Source organism: Rhea pennata, chromosome Z (assembly GCF_028389875.1).
Source record: "Rhea pennata isolate bPtePen1 chromosome Z, bPtePen1.pri, whole genome shotgun sequence".
Lineage (NCBI taxonomy): Eukaryota > Metazoa > Chordata > Aves > Rheiformes > Rheidae > Rhea > Rhea pennata.
In genome coordinates, this window is record NC_084702.1 from 80,289,421 (window position 1) to 80,308,778 (window position 19,358).

A 19,358-nucleotide genomic window follows, 5' to 3' on the forward strand; every position below is an offset into this window, starting at 1 on the left:
CAGTTGACCACGATAGACTTTTTATTTTGAGGACTCAGGACACTCAGGTCTTTGTTTCAGCAGATATTCAAACTTCTACTTGACATTCAGCAGGCAAACATCTACCAGGTGGTGTCGGACAGACTTGTGGTTGGGCTTCCTTAGCAATAGAGCCAGCTGAGTCGTTACGTTGTTCTAATGCATAAATGCATGTTACTAAGAAGAGACAAGCACTCGGGCCAACATTCTTAAGGCTCGGCGTCTATCTTAGCTATTAAATTGGCATCCAGATTTCCAGAGAAGCTGAATCTGAGACTGGAGCCTCCTAGATGCCTGTGCCATCCTTCTGCCTTCAGTCCCTTACACTGACCCATCCCGATGTGTGCCCAGCCCACCCTTTCCCAAGAGCACTGACTGTGGCCATTAGGCACAGAAGTATATAGAGTTGGGGTGGACTTAGGTAATAAATGGGACGCCCTACAGCAGCTAGAACGTGATCTTACATAGGAGACTGTTCGACTTTGGTAAAATCATGGAGATCCGCACTAGTCTAGATACTTTTGTAGTTGCTTTTAATTTCCATCACCGGCTGGCGTGTACCTGTGCTCAGAAATCAATCCTGTTGTGATTTGAGAGCATCATTTTTTGCGATTTTTGGTGGGGAAAAATTTTGTTTACTGCTTCCTGGCTGCACCTGAGACAAATAGTAGCAAGAACTGCAGTCAATGCTACATTAAAGCAATTGCACCGGAAGCTGCTGGAGTTCTTTTTCTGTACAAGTTTTGCTGTAGAGACAATATTCTTTGAAGTTATTAGTTGCAAAGGGAATGTTAAAAGGACATAGACAAAACCTCAGCTGCAGTCTACTTTAACATACATTTCTTGTGTCAAATGTCAAAATGTCAAAACTGCATAGAAAATTAAAAAGCTATTAAAATTAATGCTATGAAATTTCACATAAAAGGCCAAGGGAAGGCACGGATATCTTTTAACCCCATGTAGATGTGCCTTTTCATCAAGCAATAATCAGTTCCACGTACGTTGACCTGTGCAAATTCTGTTTGCAGAATAAACATGTGTTAGAGTAATTGAATTTTTTGAAGTCTTGTGTCAGACTCATCCAGTTTAGACCCCAGTGTACACACAGTGCCAGTCATCATCCCTGAGGAAGCTGGTGGGGTCCTGGAGCAAAGCAGCACGAGTCCTGCCGGGGTCAGATGCATGGCGTTTCGCAGGACACCAGTGCTGCCATCGCGTCTTCGTCAGCTGCTTGGGCTGCTCCTTCCCGTCACACCAATGGTTGTGTTGTCAATAAAAATAATGCTGAATCGCATTCCTGGTTTAAAAGAAAAACCCGCCTTGGAGAGCCCTGGGGAGCGCTGGGGGAAGGGTTATTACCCCCGCCGCGAGGAAGGCTTACGAGAAAGCCGGGATCGATGCGATGTCCGGTGTGGGTAGATGATGGGTCAGCAGCCTTGTGCTTTTTATGTCTCCATCTGTCACTTTTATGACGAGAAGCATCTGCCCGTTTCCCAGGACATATGCTGTGCGGTCTTTTAAGGCTTTTGGTCAAGGGTGAAGTTGTCCCTTACAAGGGCGGATGCTGCTTGGGGTCTCGAGGTGCCGCGTAGCCCGTTAGTGGCAGATGGCCAGCGCTCCTGGGGCAGCCACGATTGCAGAAAAGCACGGTCTCAAACTCAGTAATTGCTTCTGCTGTGGCTGCCCTGTACCAAGGAGATCGGTCACCTTTAAACAGCAGGATCTTTTATGATACATGGAAACCCAACCTTTACCAGCAAGACCATTAAGAGATTTTTGCTGCCTCATGATAGCCAAGGTCTGGCTGAAACGACAGCAGTGCAGTGTTTTGAGAAGCCTGTCAGGCACTGCAGTTAATTTATAAAGCCTCTCACCAAGGGTGTCTAGATCAGGGTTTTGGCAAAACAGAGCAGAAAATTGCCTTTCTGCAGGTGCAGTACTCCCTGGAGTGGAAGTAAAAGAAACTCCTCCTGCTGCTCATTTGCAAAGTGCTCCGAGTGCAGGAGCTCGGAAAAACCTTCCTGCGCCCCAAAAAACGTCATGGCATTTCCCTAGACCTGGTGGGCTCCCACAAGCACCTGGAGGTGTCCTGCAAGCCTGGGCCACCCGGTTGCCCTTGGCCTGCCCACGCTGTGTGTCAGACGTATGCCAGGTTCCCGCATGGCGCAGCGGCCCTCCCTGGCCTGGAGTGTGAGAACCTGTCCATCCTCACCAGCTCTCAGCCTAAAAGAAATCAGTAATTAAAAAAAAAATGTAGCTAGTCTCATCTAATGAGGGTGTCACGGGGCTGCATGGGGTGTCTTCTGCTGCTGCAGCCTGTCCCCTGTCGGCTGTCACAGTGATGAACTGAGGACACACTCTCCTCCTCTTCATCCATCAGTCTATAACAACATTACATTTATTACTTTAAAGGAAAAACCTGTCTCTGTCCAAGCCTGCCACCTCGTCCTGCCAGATTTTGTGCGTACAGAAAGATCTCCAGGATAGTGAATGGCTCCTGCCGCTTCGGACAGCCTGCCTTTGGAAAGGCACGGGAGATGTTTATCAGTATATTGAAGAGACAGGCCAGGCAGAAATTTAAGCATCTCCGGTGTATTGCTTCAGTAGTGAATTTTCCTTGTCGTTTGATAAAAGTGCGAAGCAGTACTGAAAAATGTGTTCTGGAGAGTCATTAATATCCTCCTCATTTGTGTGTACTCTTCCGTAATGGTTCAGTAAAATACACCCTGGGGTAACTTTATGCCATTCTTACATGGTTCTTTAATTTTATGAGTAATTTACATGGAGGGTTGGGGCGGGGGGAGATTTTCAATTGCTTTCGGTTTTAATGAAACGTGTCTTCCCTTTGTGGAAGTTGGGGTAGGCATGAAGGCAGAAGCAACGTTGTTTTTCTCTCTTACTTGGACTCCTGCTGCTGGCTTCCTAGACGCTTAGTTTTTCTGAGCATTTAAATTTTTCTTCTTCTTTCTTATGTAAGTAACATTTGCTTGTGGCTGGAGTGACTTTCCCAGGTTGCAGTCAGAGCAATTAGAGCTTCCTGTTGTTGTTGTTTCTGTTTGTTTTTTTTTTTTCCTTTGAGCAAAGTGTAACAGGGAAGTTTATTGGAATTGGGGTTTTTACACCTTTGGTCCCATCATGGACATGGTTGAGCACCACAGCTAGGGCCTGTGGTCGCTCTGGCCAGGTGATGAGGACATTGCATGGGCTCCTGCAGACATCCAGCTCCCAAGGCTGCCCTCATTCTGCCACCTTCTGTGCTCTCTTGAGGGACAGAAGGACAGGTTCAGACCCAAGAACGCATTTGTATTAGGCTTTTGTCCTTTGCTTCCTGTGCTTTTTTATACCAAGTTTCATTTCAGATGAAATAGAAATTATGAATTCCCGTGCTGTTTTATTCTTCAGAGTCTGGTTAGCTTTAATGCCATGATTTTATTTATTTTCTTTCTATTTTCTATTAAGTTCTTAGTTTCTGTTGTGGAACAAAATTCAGTATATTAAGCCAGATTCGGTGACTCCATCAGCACTTACCAGCTGACTGCGTATTTCTCTATGCATCACGGGGATTCTGATTAAAACTGGCAAGAAGGAAATACAAGGAGGGATCTAAAAAGAGAAAAATGAAAACATATTTTGTGCTGCTTCTTGAAGGCTTTAGGAAAATGCTCCAAAGAAGAGGAGAGAAAAACACTTTGAGCATCTCTTTCTTGAAGCCAGATTCCCACCTCCCTCTGAGCATCAAAAACAGCGGCCAGGTGGTTAGTTCTTGCAATATTTCTCCAAAACCCAAGATGCCAACTTTAATACATGTTGAGGATGAGGAGTAGGGCAAGAGCCAGAAGTCTATGGTTCGGAAGAAATGATGAAGCTGGGTATGATGAAGCTGGGTTCCCTGATTTCATTCTGGTGAACGGTGAAGGCAAATTTTTTTTTTTTTTTTTTTTTTTTTTGCCTTCATGTGTTATAATAAAACAATATATTTCATTCTGACTTCAGTTATGTAAAACTTCGGCAGAAAGCTTTCATTGAAAGCAGGGAATGTCATTTTAGAAATTTATTTGGAAAAGAAGCATCAAAATATTACAGTAATGACAGTACTGGATGTTTCAGCATTATGGACGTATTTTACTTCATTTTTCATTCTAAGCAAAAATTGTCACCCAAGTTTTTCCCAAACTTTTTGATTTGTAGGAAGAACATGTTTATCAGAAATAATCTGTTTCGGTGAAAAAATTCCAAAAGCTTTAAATGAAGAGAGAGGGTCTCCATTTCGGAGGTCTGGCTATCTCACATGCACCCTTCCTTTTAGTGGTTTGTGGAGGTTGTTGATATGAAGAATTTAGTGGCTGTTGTCTAATCGTTTATTTTTTTAAAAAATAAGCTGCACTGGCTGGCTGTATGTTGTAATTCTGCTTCAGATTTGCTGAGATGCAGCAGCACCGTTATGCCAAATAAAATGCTTTGCTTTGACTGATTTGCAGAGAAGTGGTAGAGAATTAAAACCACTTTTATAGGAAAAAGTAATATAACGAAAGAGCAGAACAGATGAGCATATCTTAATCAAATATGCAGATCGAGGCATTTCATTATTTGCACAAAACAGCCGTATTTATGGATCCCTGATGCAAACGGCAGCACCGAGGCCGGGTGGCTCCGCGGGGATCTGCTGGAAGCCGTCTGCGGGCAGGGAAGGCGGTGCAGCCACCGGCGTGGGCGCCGAGGGCAGCCGTCGCTCCTGAACAGGCGCTGCAGGGTAGCTCGTAACGACGGCGAGGTCTTGCCAGCATGAAACGTTTTGCAGTTGAAAGCTATTTCAGGCTACGCTCGGTTTCTTTCGCTCGTGGTTAATGTCCATCAAGGGATCTTTTTGCCTCAATAGTCCTTGAGCAGCACGGCGGGGTACATTCCTTGCTGTTGGTGAGACATAACTGGGCAAGATTTGGCCATTGCTGTTCTCCTGCACTGTCTCATGCTTCTCTGTGCAGGAGCACTGGAGTACCACTGCAGGGAGAATCGTCCACAAGTCTCTGCTGAGCAGTAGACCTATAATATATTTGGAATATATTTGTCTCCCTACAGCTTTCCTGAAATAATGGCAATCGGGGACAGAGATAACAAACTTTTTTCACTGAGACTGATTTAGGCCCTGGAAAAAGACCTGTTCAGTTCCTCCAACTGATAAAATGCAACCAAATTTTCCTGAGTGTTAGTGCAACTTCTCAAACTTTTTGTTCATAATCTAAGCTATCTCTTTAAAGAGTGTCAGGTGTTACTTGTATTATAGCTGTATCTGAAGACAAAAAGGGAGATCAAGACTGTTGGTGCTGTGCCTTGTACAAAATCAAAGGAGGAGCTGGACGTGAGACTGAAGACAGACTCTTGAGTTTCTGCAGTTGAACCAGGGAGTTGCACTCCAGCCTGCTCTTCCTAGGAAGTGCTCTGGCCACTAAACCATTCAAGCTGTTCAGGTAGGACCGTTGTCCTTCTTTAAATGAGGTGGCTCTCTGTGCCCATCACTTTGTCATGGAGATGCTTGTTTGATGTAGAAGTCAGGTCCCATCAGGGACATAGGTGCTGCTGCTGCCAGCTGAGCCTGAACTTCTCGCGGGGTTTCCCTGAAACTGAGGAGCTTTGCCAGAACCTATCTGGTCATCTGCAGAAGCCGTAAGGCAAGCGCCACAGCAAATAAAAGGTTGAAGAAGAGACACTGTAAGCAGGCTGCTGCTGAACACTTTAAAAATAGTGGCTTTGGACTTCGGATATAAATTTTGTGTCAGTCCCATCTGACATGCATTCATCTTTGTTTTATCTGGACCTTTCTTCCTACCCTAGAAATCTTGCAATATAAATAGGTAAGATAAAGAATGGGTAGGAGATATATTATTATGCCATTTTATAGGAAGGAAATTCAAGCATAAAAGCATTAAATTATTTATCCAAGCTCCCTCTGGAAGTCTGCACAAGAGCCAAGATTGCTATAACCCATCTTTCTTTGAACTATTTCTCAAAATAAAAGGTTGGGATTCTAGCTCTGTTGAAATCAATAGGAGTTGCTTTTTATTTCTGTGGATGCTATCATTTCACCTAAGTGCTTAGCAGGGCCTCCAGCCGGTGTAAGTGTTCTTCCATTCAGAAAGATTTTCCTTCACTTTTTCAGACCTCAAACAAATGGAGGGCATGTTTGGACACACAGGACCAGATAGATATTGCAATAAAAGCTTGTTTTTCTAAATGAATTTAACTCATCGACTGCAGCCTATTTCTTCATTGATGGCATCTCATTATTTTAGTGTTCACATTTGCACCCCATATTGGCCTTCACATAAATTACTGATGCTAGAGGGCTCTTGATAAGTTTCAATTCTTGTTAGATTTTTCTCTCCAGTACAGATGGTCACAACAGACCTATTCCTCCCTCCATATACGGTCTTGTGGCTTTCCTGCCACAACTGCAGCTGTTTGTGCTTTTTATTTTTCTACTGTTTGTCCCTGAGTCTAGCAGCAGGATCTCAATGAAGAGAAGTGTTTTACTGGAAATTGTTGTCCTTCAAATAGGTCAAAAATATAGCCAGATAAGGTCTATGTATTCCCATCTAGTTCTGTAATTGTTCTGAAACAGGTACAGCCTTCTTTGCAGGCCCTTTGAGGGCACTGTCACTGGGAAGCCCAGAAGATAGTGAACTGTCCAGCCTGCCATGGAGCACCCTGGGTTGGCAGAAGTGCAAGAAAGGCTTGGTGTGATCCCCATTGATGCTGTCTGTGTTGCATGTGTGTTGTTGCCCTCAGGGATCTCTGGCCATGCACCCTTGAGATGTCCATCACACCCATTCCTCTCTCTGTGCTTTGGAGGCCACTGCATGTCTCTGCCTCCGAGGCCAGTTGCTTATGGTCACGGTGGGTGAATGGAGGAAGACGTATTTCCAGGCCTCCTGTCGGGAGGCAGTGAAGAAGGCCCTATGGAGGCAACTTCCCTTCAGTGCAGAATTCAGAACTGAACACACCAACCTGATTTGGTGGCACAGAACCTGGTCCTCATGTTCCTTAGCAAACTAAAGCAGATCAGATTAATGCATCTTGTCTGTGGTGTACAGCTGGACACCAGGGAAATAGATACAGAATAAACTAAGGAAAACCAGGGGATTCTTTGAAAATATAATGGCAGCTCCTTCCGAAACCACAATCCAAGACCAGCTCTCGTGGATAGCACTGGAGGCATCCAGAGCAGTCCTGCCAAGCATCTGTCTTGTCTCCTGACCAGGCACAGCATGGGGAAGCGGCGTTTCATCATGTTAGTAATGACCCTGCCTGCAGACTTCCTGAAGCTGCATCCTTCCGTGCGGCGTGGCACAAGATTTTAATGAAATATCATTAAAGCTGTTAACTACAGAGAAAGGAGGGTGGCGGGAAATCAAAGACATAATCAAAGCATACACTCTATTGTCAGTAACTGCAAGTGGCTTCATAAATGTTTTACATTCGAGATGTTTTGGGTGCAGATCAGCACAGAAACTGGCTGGTTAAAAGGAGAGTGAGTGTAATAACAAGAACATTTTAATCATTGCATCTCATTATAGAGAATAAATCACTAGGAAAAAATGTTTTAAAAGAACAGCTTTCATGAAGGAAATGGCCAGCCTGGCACAGAGTTTGAGACCAAGGAAATATAAGTCAGAATTAAGAGGCGTGAGATAGAGTGAATGTTTATTTTTAGTACTGTGCTGCAGAGAAGAGAAGGAAGTAGCGAGTGAGGTGAGTTTGCTTAGTGAGGTTGACTGGAAAAAGAGAATACTGAATTTGGTAGCTAAAGAAAGACCGAATCCCATAAAGTACGTAAAAGCAACAGTAAAGGACTCCACCTGGATGTTAATCCGGATGGGTGGATCTCCACTGTCACCCTCAAACATAGAGCATGAGGCAGCAGAAGTCAAAACCTGTGGGACCAGAGGGAAAGAAAGCAAGTAGGACTGTTGCTCCTTTCACTGCTTATTTGGGCATTCAACTTCGAGGAGGTGTTTTGGCCTCAGCTTTCCTGTCCGAGGGCTGCAATACATACTTGTATACATACTTACATACATACTTATGCATCAATGAACCTTGGAGCTCAAGATACAGCCCGTCAATGATTTGGAATGGAAGGTCAGTGTCTTGTGCTAGAACTAAATGCAATATTCTTGATGTGCACTTAACCCTGCACAGGTGCAGGTGCTGCAGAGGTCCCTCGAGGAGCGTGGGTGTGTCTCCCCTGAACTCTAGCAGGGCTGAGATCCGAGCTGGGCATTGCAGCCCTGGGTTTGTACAGAAGGCAGAACTTCAGAAACTTAAGAAAATTTCAGGCTTGAAAGGGATGTTTAGGATGTTGAAGCAGTTGCCAAGCAATTTTTGATATTTTTGCCCACCATCCTATTTTAGGCATTTGCATCTTTGTTATATCTTATTAACTGTTACTATCAAAGTGTTACGTGAACAATAGCGAGGAGGAGATCAATGCAAGAAGAGTGAAGGCTCATGCGAATAAAAACCGTGTTCCTGCACATTGCAGGGCCAAGCTGACTGCATGCACGTCAGATCTTACGCAGCGGAAACCAGTGCGCCCAGTACCAGCCTCTCGGCAGAAGGTAACATGTTGAATGCGTTCCCTGCAGTGCTGCAGTGCTGGCCCTTTGCACACCCGCAACAAATCAAACCTAAGGACCCTGTGAAGAGCACACTTGCAGCACCATGTGCATGTAGCTGCTTACCCCAGTGCAGCAGGATCGGTCACCCAGCGTGACAGCTAACCCCAGCAATTACAGAAAAGCATTTAATGTGCATTTCTAGAATCGTCACTGGAAAAAGGTAAAGCATTTGACCATTTCTGGCTTGGAGCCTGATGGCCTTTCCTGCTGCTGAATAGGAGTGATTCCACCAAGTCACACAATGGTGTAAAAGTGGCGTTTGTGAGAGTAGCATCAAACTCCGCGAGCAGTTGCTGTAACTTGTAACTGGGGAGAAGTCCGAGGTCCCGCAGCAGTCTCTGGGGGGAGCAGGAGGACCTTCTCGGAGGAACGGCGATTTCCGGAATGTGTTAAGCATTATAAAAACGAGAGATCTTGCCGTTCTTCTATCCGTCCTCTTTCTTCTTTTCTTTCTTCTTAGAGAAGGATGCTGTTAGTTGTAGCAGACTGACTTTTATAAGAAGCAATGGTTTAATATCTGTTTTAATGGAATGTAAAACACTCCTACAGCCTCTCTGCTATTTAAAAAAAGTGTTTAGGAAAAAGATTTAAAACTTAATGCCAATTTTCACTAGATTATTATTTGACAGAAGGGATCAGGAGAGATTATTAAATGCTTTGCGCTGAAAATACTGAGAATTAAAGCACATTAGAGTGCCTGTCGGAAATACTGAAATACAATGAGAAGGAAAGCTGGAGGAAGAAAATAAAAATGTTTTAAATGAGTCTGTCCTTGCTGCAGCTAAACCTGAGGTTACAGGTGAGGAAAGGCTGTCTGTGGGTCGCTGGTGCCCCGTTTGGGAGCCTCGGGGTGAGTCGTAGCTCTGCAGCTGGTGTTCTGCGTGGAGAGACCCAGCGGCAGAGCACAGGGTCGGGCGCTCTCTCCTCTCACAAAGCAGTTAGAGATTTACAAAAGAGAGCAGGTACTGTAAAACCACCCGGTAGTGCGGATGTAACTCTGCGGAAAGCCTGTTTCAGGAGCTGTAATTCTGCTATCTGCCGGCTGCACAATAGCTCCGGAGTTAGTTCTGTGCCGCAGCACGCTCGCTATTGAAAATGGAAAGGTGCTGTTTTGTGTTTAAAGACTTTCAGAAATCGCCTTCTGCTTGGCCTCTGCATTTTTGCCACGGTTGCCACCGTTTCCTTCATCTGGGTTTGCCCGAGTTCAAGGTGGAGGCGCAGGGAGCCTCCGCTCGGAGCTGGTCCCCGGCGGGAGCCGCTTCCCGGGCAGCGGCCGTGGGAGCCCTGCGCCTCTCTGGGGGCCTTTAGTTCTTGGTTTTAACAACCAGCTCCAGCCGACAGCAAAAGCGTGACACGGCTGATGTGCGATAATTTGCGTTCACAGTGAAGCTGGAGCACGGGAAGGTGCCGTGCGCGTAACAAGCGGTGGCCGAGCGTTGGTGCTTTAGTTGTAACGGGTTTGTTCCATTCAAGGCCCACCTGGATGCCTTGAGGTGTCTAACATGCTCTAGGTGACCCTGCTGAGCTGGGGGGTTGGACTAGATGATCTCCAGAGGTCTCTTCCAACCTTACTGCTTCTATGAAGAGCTGACCTCTGTCTTGTGTTTGGTTTGCGCTGCCGTTTGAGGAGTTATGGGTTTCTTCACTCGCCATCATCATCTCACATCTGAACAACCTGAGTTCTGCATTTCATAATGACTAAACCTGTCACGCTAATATATTTCAGAACTAATCAAACCACTTAACAATTTCAAGGAACGGATATTTAATATATTTGTTGTGGTTACTTGGTTTTTAAGATGACTTTGTTAGGTCCCTGTTGTTTTGCTAAGTGCTGGATATTTTATAGATGCAAGAATATTATTTAAGAGCAAACCTGAGGTTATGTTTTAATATCAGAGCTTATACCCCTTAGGCCTAATTTTTAAGGCCAAATTTGGGCTTTTGAATCATGGAGTAGTTGAGGTTGGACGACAGGAGGTCTCCAGCCCAGCCTCCTGCTCAGAGCAGGACAGCTCTGGTACAAAGCCGGCTGCTCCGGTGCTGTGGGCTGAGCAAAATGATTTTGTGGGATCAGACCTGTGGCTTTGCTTCATGCTGACCAGTTGCTGTGACCCTCACGGCTCCCTGGGAGCCGTGGTGGAGGCCATGTTCAACATGGCGCTTGCTGGCAGAGCTTTCCATCCTTGTCCTTGTACCTTGTACATACTTTTTTTTCCCTTTAAGTTTGTTGGTTTGTGCTGGTTACTCTTTCAGGGGTGATAAGAGAGTGATTTGCCCTCTTTTTCCATGGGGTGCCTTCACCTGGATCTGTAGCGCGTTGACCATTTGTCTCAAAGGCATGAACCTATTGCTTGCATTAGAAGTTTGTGCTATTTATTTCCAAGAAATTAACTTTCAAGATGAAATACAGCCCCCAAGTCAAGGGCACAGAGAAGTAGTCTCAACCCTTTCAAATATTTCCTGTGGTGGTGGCACTAAATCCACGGCAGAATCCTCTGCAGCAGAGGTTCCACGGCTTTGCATCCCTTCCGTATCTCACTCCTCTAGCTTTACTTGGTGTCCCCCCTTCTACAGTGTACTTCTCAGGAGCGTTGAGATGGTTCGAGGCTGAGCAGCCCAGGAAGGTGGGTGTATTTAGGGGAAGGTGACAAGGGCCAGGTGGTGCATTGGGGCCCGGAGAGCAAATTGATGATGCAGGGGTGGAGCTGGTACTCAGTTGGTTTCTTTTTACACAGTGCAAGTTCCAGGGCCAGTAGAAAACCTGCGGGCTGCATCTACCTCACCTACCTCGATCCTTATTTCCTGGGATCCTCCTGCCTATGCAAATGGTCCGATTCAAGGTTACCGGCTCTTCTGCACCGAGACTGCGACTGGAAAAGAGCAGGTGAGTGGGGACCGGAGCAGCTCTGCTCTCCTTTTGAGGAAGAACAAGTCCATGCTTCCAAAAACACAACAAATTGTAGGAATGGAGAGGAAGTGTCCAAACAACAACCATGGCTTAGGAATTTAAAACCCATTGACAGTAGAAATTTGTGTGCTTTGACAAATTTGAGGTATGTACTTTCAGGTTTCCAGAGCACTGGAAAGGCTTGAAACACAAGGATTTATGTTTGCAGACAAGGCAGATGTTACACAGACTTGTGCCAGCGGAGACCCTGGTTGTTGCCTTTGTGGTGCCACAGTCCACGAGACCCTCCGGGAAGGAGATTGGCCCGCTCAGCTGCAGCACTTAGCAGCAGGATCAAGCCAAATAACTTCACACCAGCATAAAATGGGTTTGGGAGGTAGAAGAGGCAGTGTACTGTATATTAACCATTCCTCAGCTTTACACTGAAATTTCCAAATAATACCAAATGCCATTTCAAGACCCTTCAGATTTTCCCCCTTATGTCATGCAAAACTCTCAAGACATTGATGGAAGTTTGTGTATGTGATCCCTGGAGAAAACAGTTTTTAATTGCTTCTTGTACCTTCTTGAAAGCTATGGTCTGAGTGTAAAAAAATCTAGACTAGGAATTATGCTTTTTCTCTCCAGATTGAAAGTAATAATGATAAAATGATAGCAAAATTAATACTATACTATAAATAATAAGAAAAATTTCTGATGCTATTTTGATCCTAATTCTGCGATAAGAATATCCTTTTGCATAGCAAATGAGTGAGGAAGCCTTGCTTTCTGCAACCTGTAAGCAGTTCAGGCTGTTTGTGTTGCCCGCTTAGAACCTAATATTTTATAGGAATGCTGTAGTAGTTGTATGGACTAGCTCTATGGTTTAAATAACTTTTCAGTGGAGGATAGAGCAGGGGGCATAGCAGATGCTTGTGTTCTTTCTAAACTGGCCCAGCTTACTGTTAGTATCTGCAATAATCACAGGCATCAGAAATCCTGTGGCAGGTGTTTCAATAGTCGTACGGGAAGTTTTGTGCTGCCCTCATTTTTCCCTTTGCTTGCTTCATTTTACTTTCTTCTTTTTTCCAAAACTCCCCTTTGACCCTTTGCCTTTATTTTCTTTTTTCTTCTTTTATTTTCCTGTCATGTACCTGTGGAGTGGGAGCAATTGGTTTAACCAAAATAAGCCTTCTCCCGTGCCTTCAGTAGTGCCTTAAGTAACTAAACAAGACTTTGAAGCGCTGAAATCCACTGTATCCTGAACTCCATGTGACACTCTGGAGACCTGTGCTGAGAACTGAGCAGTTACAAGCAATTCGTTTACAAATCACCTTTTATACAAACTTAAATAAGGATTTAGCTCTACTTCTCAAAGAGTAGAAAGCTCATCTCTAATCCGCTCATCCCTCGGCATCACTGTCATACTCGCTTTAATGTTCCCACATAGTAACAGTCGATCGTTTCTGTGTGTTTAGAATATCGAGGTCGAGGGGCTCTCCTACCGGCTGGAAGGCCTGAAGAAATTCACGGAATACACCTTGCGCTTCCTGGCGTACAACCGCTACGGCCCCGGCGTGTCCACCGAGGAGATCGTGGTCACGACGCTTTCCGACGGTAGGTTCAGGCTGGGAGGTCCCAGAGCGGACTGGGGGCGAAGGGAGGCAGGTGGCTCCTGCAGGCTGCATTTGTCCAGTCTGGTCGCGTGACACTTTTTTCCAGTGCAAAAGCTCCTCTAGCCCTGTCTTTTCAGAAGACACAGCAATGAAATGGGAAGTTTATTGGATTTGCAGGCTTTCTGCAGAGAAATATGAGATTTGGTGTCTACCTGCAGTTGAACCCAGTGAGCTAGTGATCATCTCCAATGATAATTGCTTCAGTTCATTTTTCCTATATCAAATAGCCAGGGTAGTGTACTGCAGTCTTTATTTTCTCCTCAACTTAGGCACAGGTATCAGGCTTTCAACAGCAAAGTTTCTGTTTTATTATAGCTACATTTGAACAAAAACTGTCCAGGTTTTCCTTGTATCTCAAACACTGGACTAGAAAATGTGCCCGTGTTTCAATTTCTAGTCAGTCACAATGGTTGCACTGTGATTCCTCCCAGAGCCTGCACGGTGCTTCGTGCGTCTTGCATGCTCCAAGTGATAAATTGAATTCTATTTTGAATTCGGAAGCACTTAGTTGTGTCTAATATCAAAAACTTCTACATGCCTGACTCCTGTTGAAGTCAGTGGGTCTGATCACCATAGCTGGCTAAAACAGGCACAACGTTATTGAAGTTGTTCGCTCTACAAAAGTGTAAAAAACATTGAAATGAAAGGCAATTTTTTCCCTAGGATTTGTGCATACAAAGCCCAGGATTTTTGTCAGTCAGACAGTGCTGATTTCTCTGAATAGAGTTTTTGCCCATAGACAGTTCTTACTATTTTCAGAAGGAAACAGAGTCCTACCGGTTAAAAGAAAATAACTGATACTGAAGGGATAAAGATTAGATGGAGTGATGAGAGTTTATAAACTAGCAGCCAGATCCAAAGGCAGTTCGATGCAATTACTTCTAAAATAATAAGCGACATGCTAGTTGTAAGATAACTGAAACCTATAATTGGAGGAAATAGAAAGCTCTAAAAGGAAAGGTTAAAAGATTTTTATCCATGCCAGCATTTTGTTTAAAGATGATATAAGAGGTGTCAGCTTAAGCTTTTAAAGTGAGATTTGCAGACAGTTAGTTTTCATTCTGACAAAAATTCTGATTTTTTTCCACACATGTTAATAAATGAAGGTATGGGAGTTTCAGTTGCCCTGTCCTGTGTTTGGAGCACTGACTAAGGCAAAAAGTGTTTACTTTTACTCTTTATTATAAAATCTGGGAATAGGCAAGAAATCTGCTTCAATATGTGGGCTTCAACTAGCTATCTCAAACTATCTAGGTGTTTTTGCACCCAGAATCGTGACCTGTGCTAAGCAGCGTATTCTTGAACACTGCCTGGCATGCAAAGTAACCCAAGACGGTGCTACTTCAGCTGCAGCAAGTAATGCAGATACTGGTGATACTCTCCATAATGTAGATAGGTACTACAACTAAACATTGGAACAGAAAAACAGGATGTTGGAGTTTCGTCCTTTTATATTTTTTTATAAATGTAATAACTGTCTCTTGTTATTCTATCAAAAACAACTGAAATCATTGCATAAGGCCAAAACAACTGAAGTCATTGCATAAGGTTAAGAATGACAGTTGTATCTCTGATTGTTTGTCTACATGGTGACCCTGTACTTCTGGATGCTACATTTGATCAGCTGAAAAAATCAATGTGGACTTCTAGGTAGTATTAGTGGAGGCCCTATAGATTTTGAAGCAAATCAGAAGACAAGGGAGACATCATGGCATTGCAAAGCTATGACATTTGCTTAATACAGCTACAGCCAAGAGTGCTTTGGTGGTCATCTCTGGGTCTCACAAATGGCTGGTGACACCTGTGGAAATCATGTCCTGCCTCACTGCCACCCCGCTCCTTGTCGAGATGTTAGTGTCCCGAATGCACCCACACTCTGCAGCTGGCTGACAGGCTTCATGACCTTGAGAGGAGCAGGAGCAGGGAAAGCACTTTCTGAAAGGGATGTTTTAGATTGAACATTTTGGTCCAAGCTGTTGGTCATGGGGCTGCCTTGTTGGCCAGGGTCAAAACTGTGGTGGTTATCACATCTGTTTTACACGCTGAAGGTCCTGGGTTCAAGCCGCAGTGGAACCAGCACCAGGAAATCATTGGGAGGCTGGGCTAGATGATCTCCAGAGGTCCCTTCCAACCTTACTGATTCTGTGATTCTTTGTAAAAGGGGCAGCGCTCCTGAGCCAGGCAGGAGCAGAAAATTCATGGAGAATGTAAAGTGCTTCAGAGAGCTTTTCAGAAATGTCTCCGTGCAGGGTTGACTTACAAAGGTTGAACCTGGGTCCCTGAAATTTAATTCAGAAATAAACAGCATGGGCAGGGAAGGAAGGGATGAGGAGCAGACATGGAGGAAAGCTGTGGAGAAAAGATATGGAGGCTCATGCATGGGAGGAAAGCTGGAGGAGCTGGGGTGAGTACTGTGGGCAGCTGGGGTCCATGAAATGGGGAGCCTGGTATGGCACAGGGAAGCAAAGAGAGAAGCTGCTCTTGCCCCAAAAGGCGTATCTAGCCACTCTGGATCGGGGCGCTAGAGCCACTGGCTTTGATAGGGGTAAAGGAGTTTGAAGCCTCTAAAATAGACACTTTTGAAGAGCAACTTTGGGACCAGCATAGAGGAATAAAGGAGGAAGCAGGAACCTGGGTGCCTGGGGTCAGGAATGAGAAGGCAGGGAGTTCCTAGATGTGTCATGCTATTTTAGTCTATGGTATTCCAGACTATCATTGCAGTGTCTTCAGCAGTCATCTGTGATCCCCACAGCTCATTTGGCACTATTATTTTATATTTGACACCTCTGCAATATTTTTTCAAGTGCTACTTATGTCTACCCATCTAATTCAGTTTTCCGTTGTAATACAGACTGGATCTTGGCTGAATAAATTACTTCACACTTATAATTATAAAAACAAAAGGAAAACAAGTGAAAATGAATATTTTGCATAATATATGTAGATTTAATTCACATTGTGAAGTGTAGAACTGTGGCCCTGTACTCCACTTTGGTTTTAAATGTCATTGTAAGTGAGAAAGAGAGAGATTGTTATTCATAAGGCTGAAAATTATCCTCTGCAAGTGTTTCAGAATGTTTCACCTGTCTGGGAACAAAAATCATTGCTAAAGAGAAGGGTTTTGTGAGTTTATTCCAGAAAATAGGAGTGGAATATGGTGATAGGTGCCCTTGTTTTGGGAATCTGGAATACAGCATTCATTTTCTTTTTTGTTTAAGCTGAAGTCTGATCTGCAATGAAGTTGGTTGGTTCCCGCCTGCGCATGGATCACAGGTGCCCCTCAGGGGCGAATGGTGGGGTGTCCTTGGTGCTGTCCCTGCATTATTAGCCAGTTTTGGTTTTGATGGCCTGTGGATGAGTGAGGTTTGGAGTTACTCCTTCCAGAAGTCTTCTTGGAGAGGCTGAATGGGCAGCTGTAACTGATAGAGCTTGAGTCTGCAACACCAAGACTTAACTGCAGCTACTTTTTTATGGCCCTGCAGAGACCCTTTCCGAGGTTAAGGCCTATTCTACCAGAGGGTGCACGATAAAACAGCGAGAAAAAACTCATACATGAGGGAGCTAACAATCTGCACAGATGAGGGAGACAAAGACATTTAGTCCATTCTTTTTTATAGGAGGAGAGAGAAAGGAAGGAGAAAGCTGGTAGGTCAGCGTATCCACATCTCCTTTCCAGGCCACTCTCCGCTCCTATGGCCGGCAGCCCCGGCCCATGCTTCTGGTCTACAATCCATCTACCGCCTTCACTTGAGAGTTGGCAGGTCTCATCAGTTAGGATGCAGCGCTGGTAAAAAGTCAGAAACCGGGTTTCCCAGTTCCTGACTGGGGCTTTTGCCTCTGGATGAAAATATAAGGAAGAACACTTTGCTCTTCACAACCAGCTCCGTTTAGTTTTGTTTCATGCCATCTTCATGTCCGGGTCCATGGAGATGGGCACTTCTCAGAGGGGAGCCATTTTCAGTTTTCTAAAAACTACTTTGAAACAGAACTAAAAGTCAAAAACGATGGAAAAGGCTTGACGATCGGTCTATCTGAATTTCTTTCTGCTCGTAAAAATGACAGGATCGTTTTTAAGTCTCCCTCTTAAGAGTGTGTCTGTGCTTGAGTGGGTTATTTTTCCTGTGCGAACCCTTTGCCTTAGAGTATATGACATGGTACATAGTTTCACAAAAAAAAAAAAAGCCTGTACTGTTATTTCCCCACAGGTCTGTAAGCAGAAATTATCTGTGAAGCTCTGGGATCTAATATATAGTCTAAGAAACATACCCCAATCAAAGGGATTTAGTAGGTCTCTTCAGTTCCAGGAACTGCAGAACCCCAGACTTGCACAATTTACCAGATCAAGGAAAATACTGTATCTTTAATGTTTAGCTTCTGGTTTAAAATACAGCTCGGTTAATATTTGGCCAAGCTGTGTGCCACTTCAGAAATGCTTTGAGCTATCATGCTTATGAATTTATCAAAATGCATTTAATCCCAGCAATTGGCAGACAGTCTTATTTCATGCTTCCTGACTACTTGATTTAAACATAATTTATATCCATAATTATAACATGAATGCATTTATTTATTTATTTATTTACAGTAAAAATTAAAGGTTGAAGTTTGCCTTGACACAGGAGATGGCTTGTGAAGTTTTTCAGCTGTCAGTAGCTGTTCATGTGTGTGCACACGAGCCACCTCCAAAATAGTGTCCTGGGGGCCAGGGTGTCACTGTGCTGGAAACAGCAGGAGAGATGGGGGGAATGGCTCACCATGCCGTCTCAGCTCAGCCAGTGGAGTGGGAGCACCAATGCCATTGATTCATCTCGTGGGCAACTGGACGTTTCTTTTTCTCACTTCGTTGGACAGAAAAAAATACTGTTTTGTCACAGTACCTTGCCAGCTACGTACAACCTCACAACGCTTCTCTGAAGAAGTTTCTCTGTGCCCAGTTATGAGTGAGACGTGCGGTATCCATTGCAACGAGGACAGGCGGGAAGGCTGCGGTCCAGCTGGGCTCAGATATTGGATTGAGATTGGTGTCCAGCCCACTGCATCAGCTCGCTTCTTCTCTCCTCTGTATCATCTGAGCAGTAACCTACTCCACATAGAGTTTGAACACTCATTTGCAGAAAATTTGCACTTTGAGCACTCAATTATAGGGACTTCGTGGAGATAAATTCAAGGTGGTTCCCTGTGCCCCACCTGGAACAAACACAGCACCACCTTCACGTCCCAACCTTCTCATTGCTCCCTGCCATTTGCTAACCTCTCCCCACCTCTCTTGGCAGCATGAGCTCTGCAGACCTTTGCGCCTGCATTGCAGCGGCAGCGAGTGCTGCTCTGCAGACCTTGGGGGCTTTCCATTTGTCCAGGGAGGATTTTGTCTCGATTTGACTTAGGAGGAGGGGTTGGCCCTAGCTCTGGATGGAGCTGCGTCTGTTCGTTGGCTGTCATGTGGCTAATTCTAGATAAAGGGAATCCTACTCCCAGTTCCAATGGGGTAATTAAGCTGTGAATAATAAACAAAACCCAAATTTTTCCAGGTGCATCCAATTTCTTCATCTGATCAAGGCATAAGACCGGAGGAAGTAATTGTAATCTCATAAATGCTTAGTCTAATAGAGAAATCCTCTGACTGTTGTGTAACTTGAAATATTAAATCAGAATCTCTTGGTAATACAAAATGTCCCCTTGATCGAAGAAGAAACAAGGAATAAAGGTAGACAATATTGCTATGAAACTGATTCTGAATTTGATGCTGGATCTGGTCTATTTTTATTTCTTGTATGATTGAAGATCTGGAAGAAGAGATGAAAATTGCATCAGTTATATTATAGATGAAACTAAATTGGGAAACGTGACAAGCAGTGACCAAAGAGAAATAATCAAGGTAATAGAAAGACAAACAAAAAGAAAAAGGAAGAAATAAAGGAATAATATGAAATCCTGGCAATTAGGATCAACTGTATATATAAGTCAGTAATGACAGGAGAAGACTTAAGATAGCAGTGGCTAAGGATTATAATGGAGGCTTTGGAGTTTAGTTTGCTGGTCAAAAACATGCCATTTTGATTTGCTTGTGCATGGAAATGTATCAGGACTCAGAAGTCATGTTCT

The 19,358-nt window shown here is 44.3% G+C and overlaps 1 protein-coding gene across 1 annotated transcript in view; it reads left to right on the forward strand.

Annotated features, from left to right (window-relative positions):
• The window catches only part of DCC (DCC netrin 1 receptor), a 551,739-nt gene that overhangs the window by 384,924 nt on the left and 147,457 nt on the right, over nt 1-19,358 (forward strand). Inside the window, exons 10-11 of the mRNA XM_062599476.1 lie at nt 11,429-11,577; nt 13,059-13,197. Coding sequence (XP_062455460.1) covers nt 11,429-11,577; nt 13,059-13,197 — 288 coding nt within the window. The remainder of the gene's footprint in view (nt 1-11,428; nt 11,578-13,058; nt 13,198-19,358) is intronic.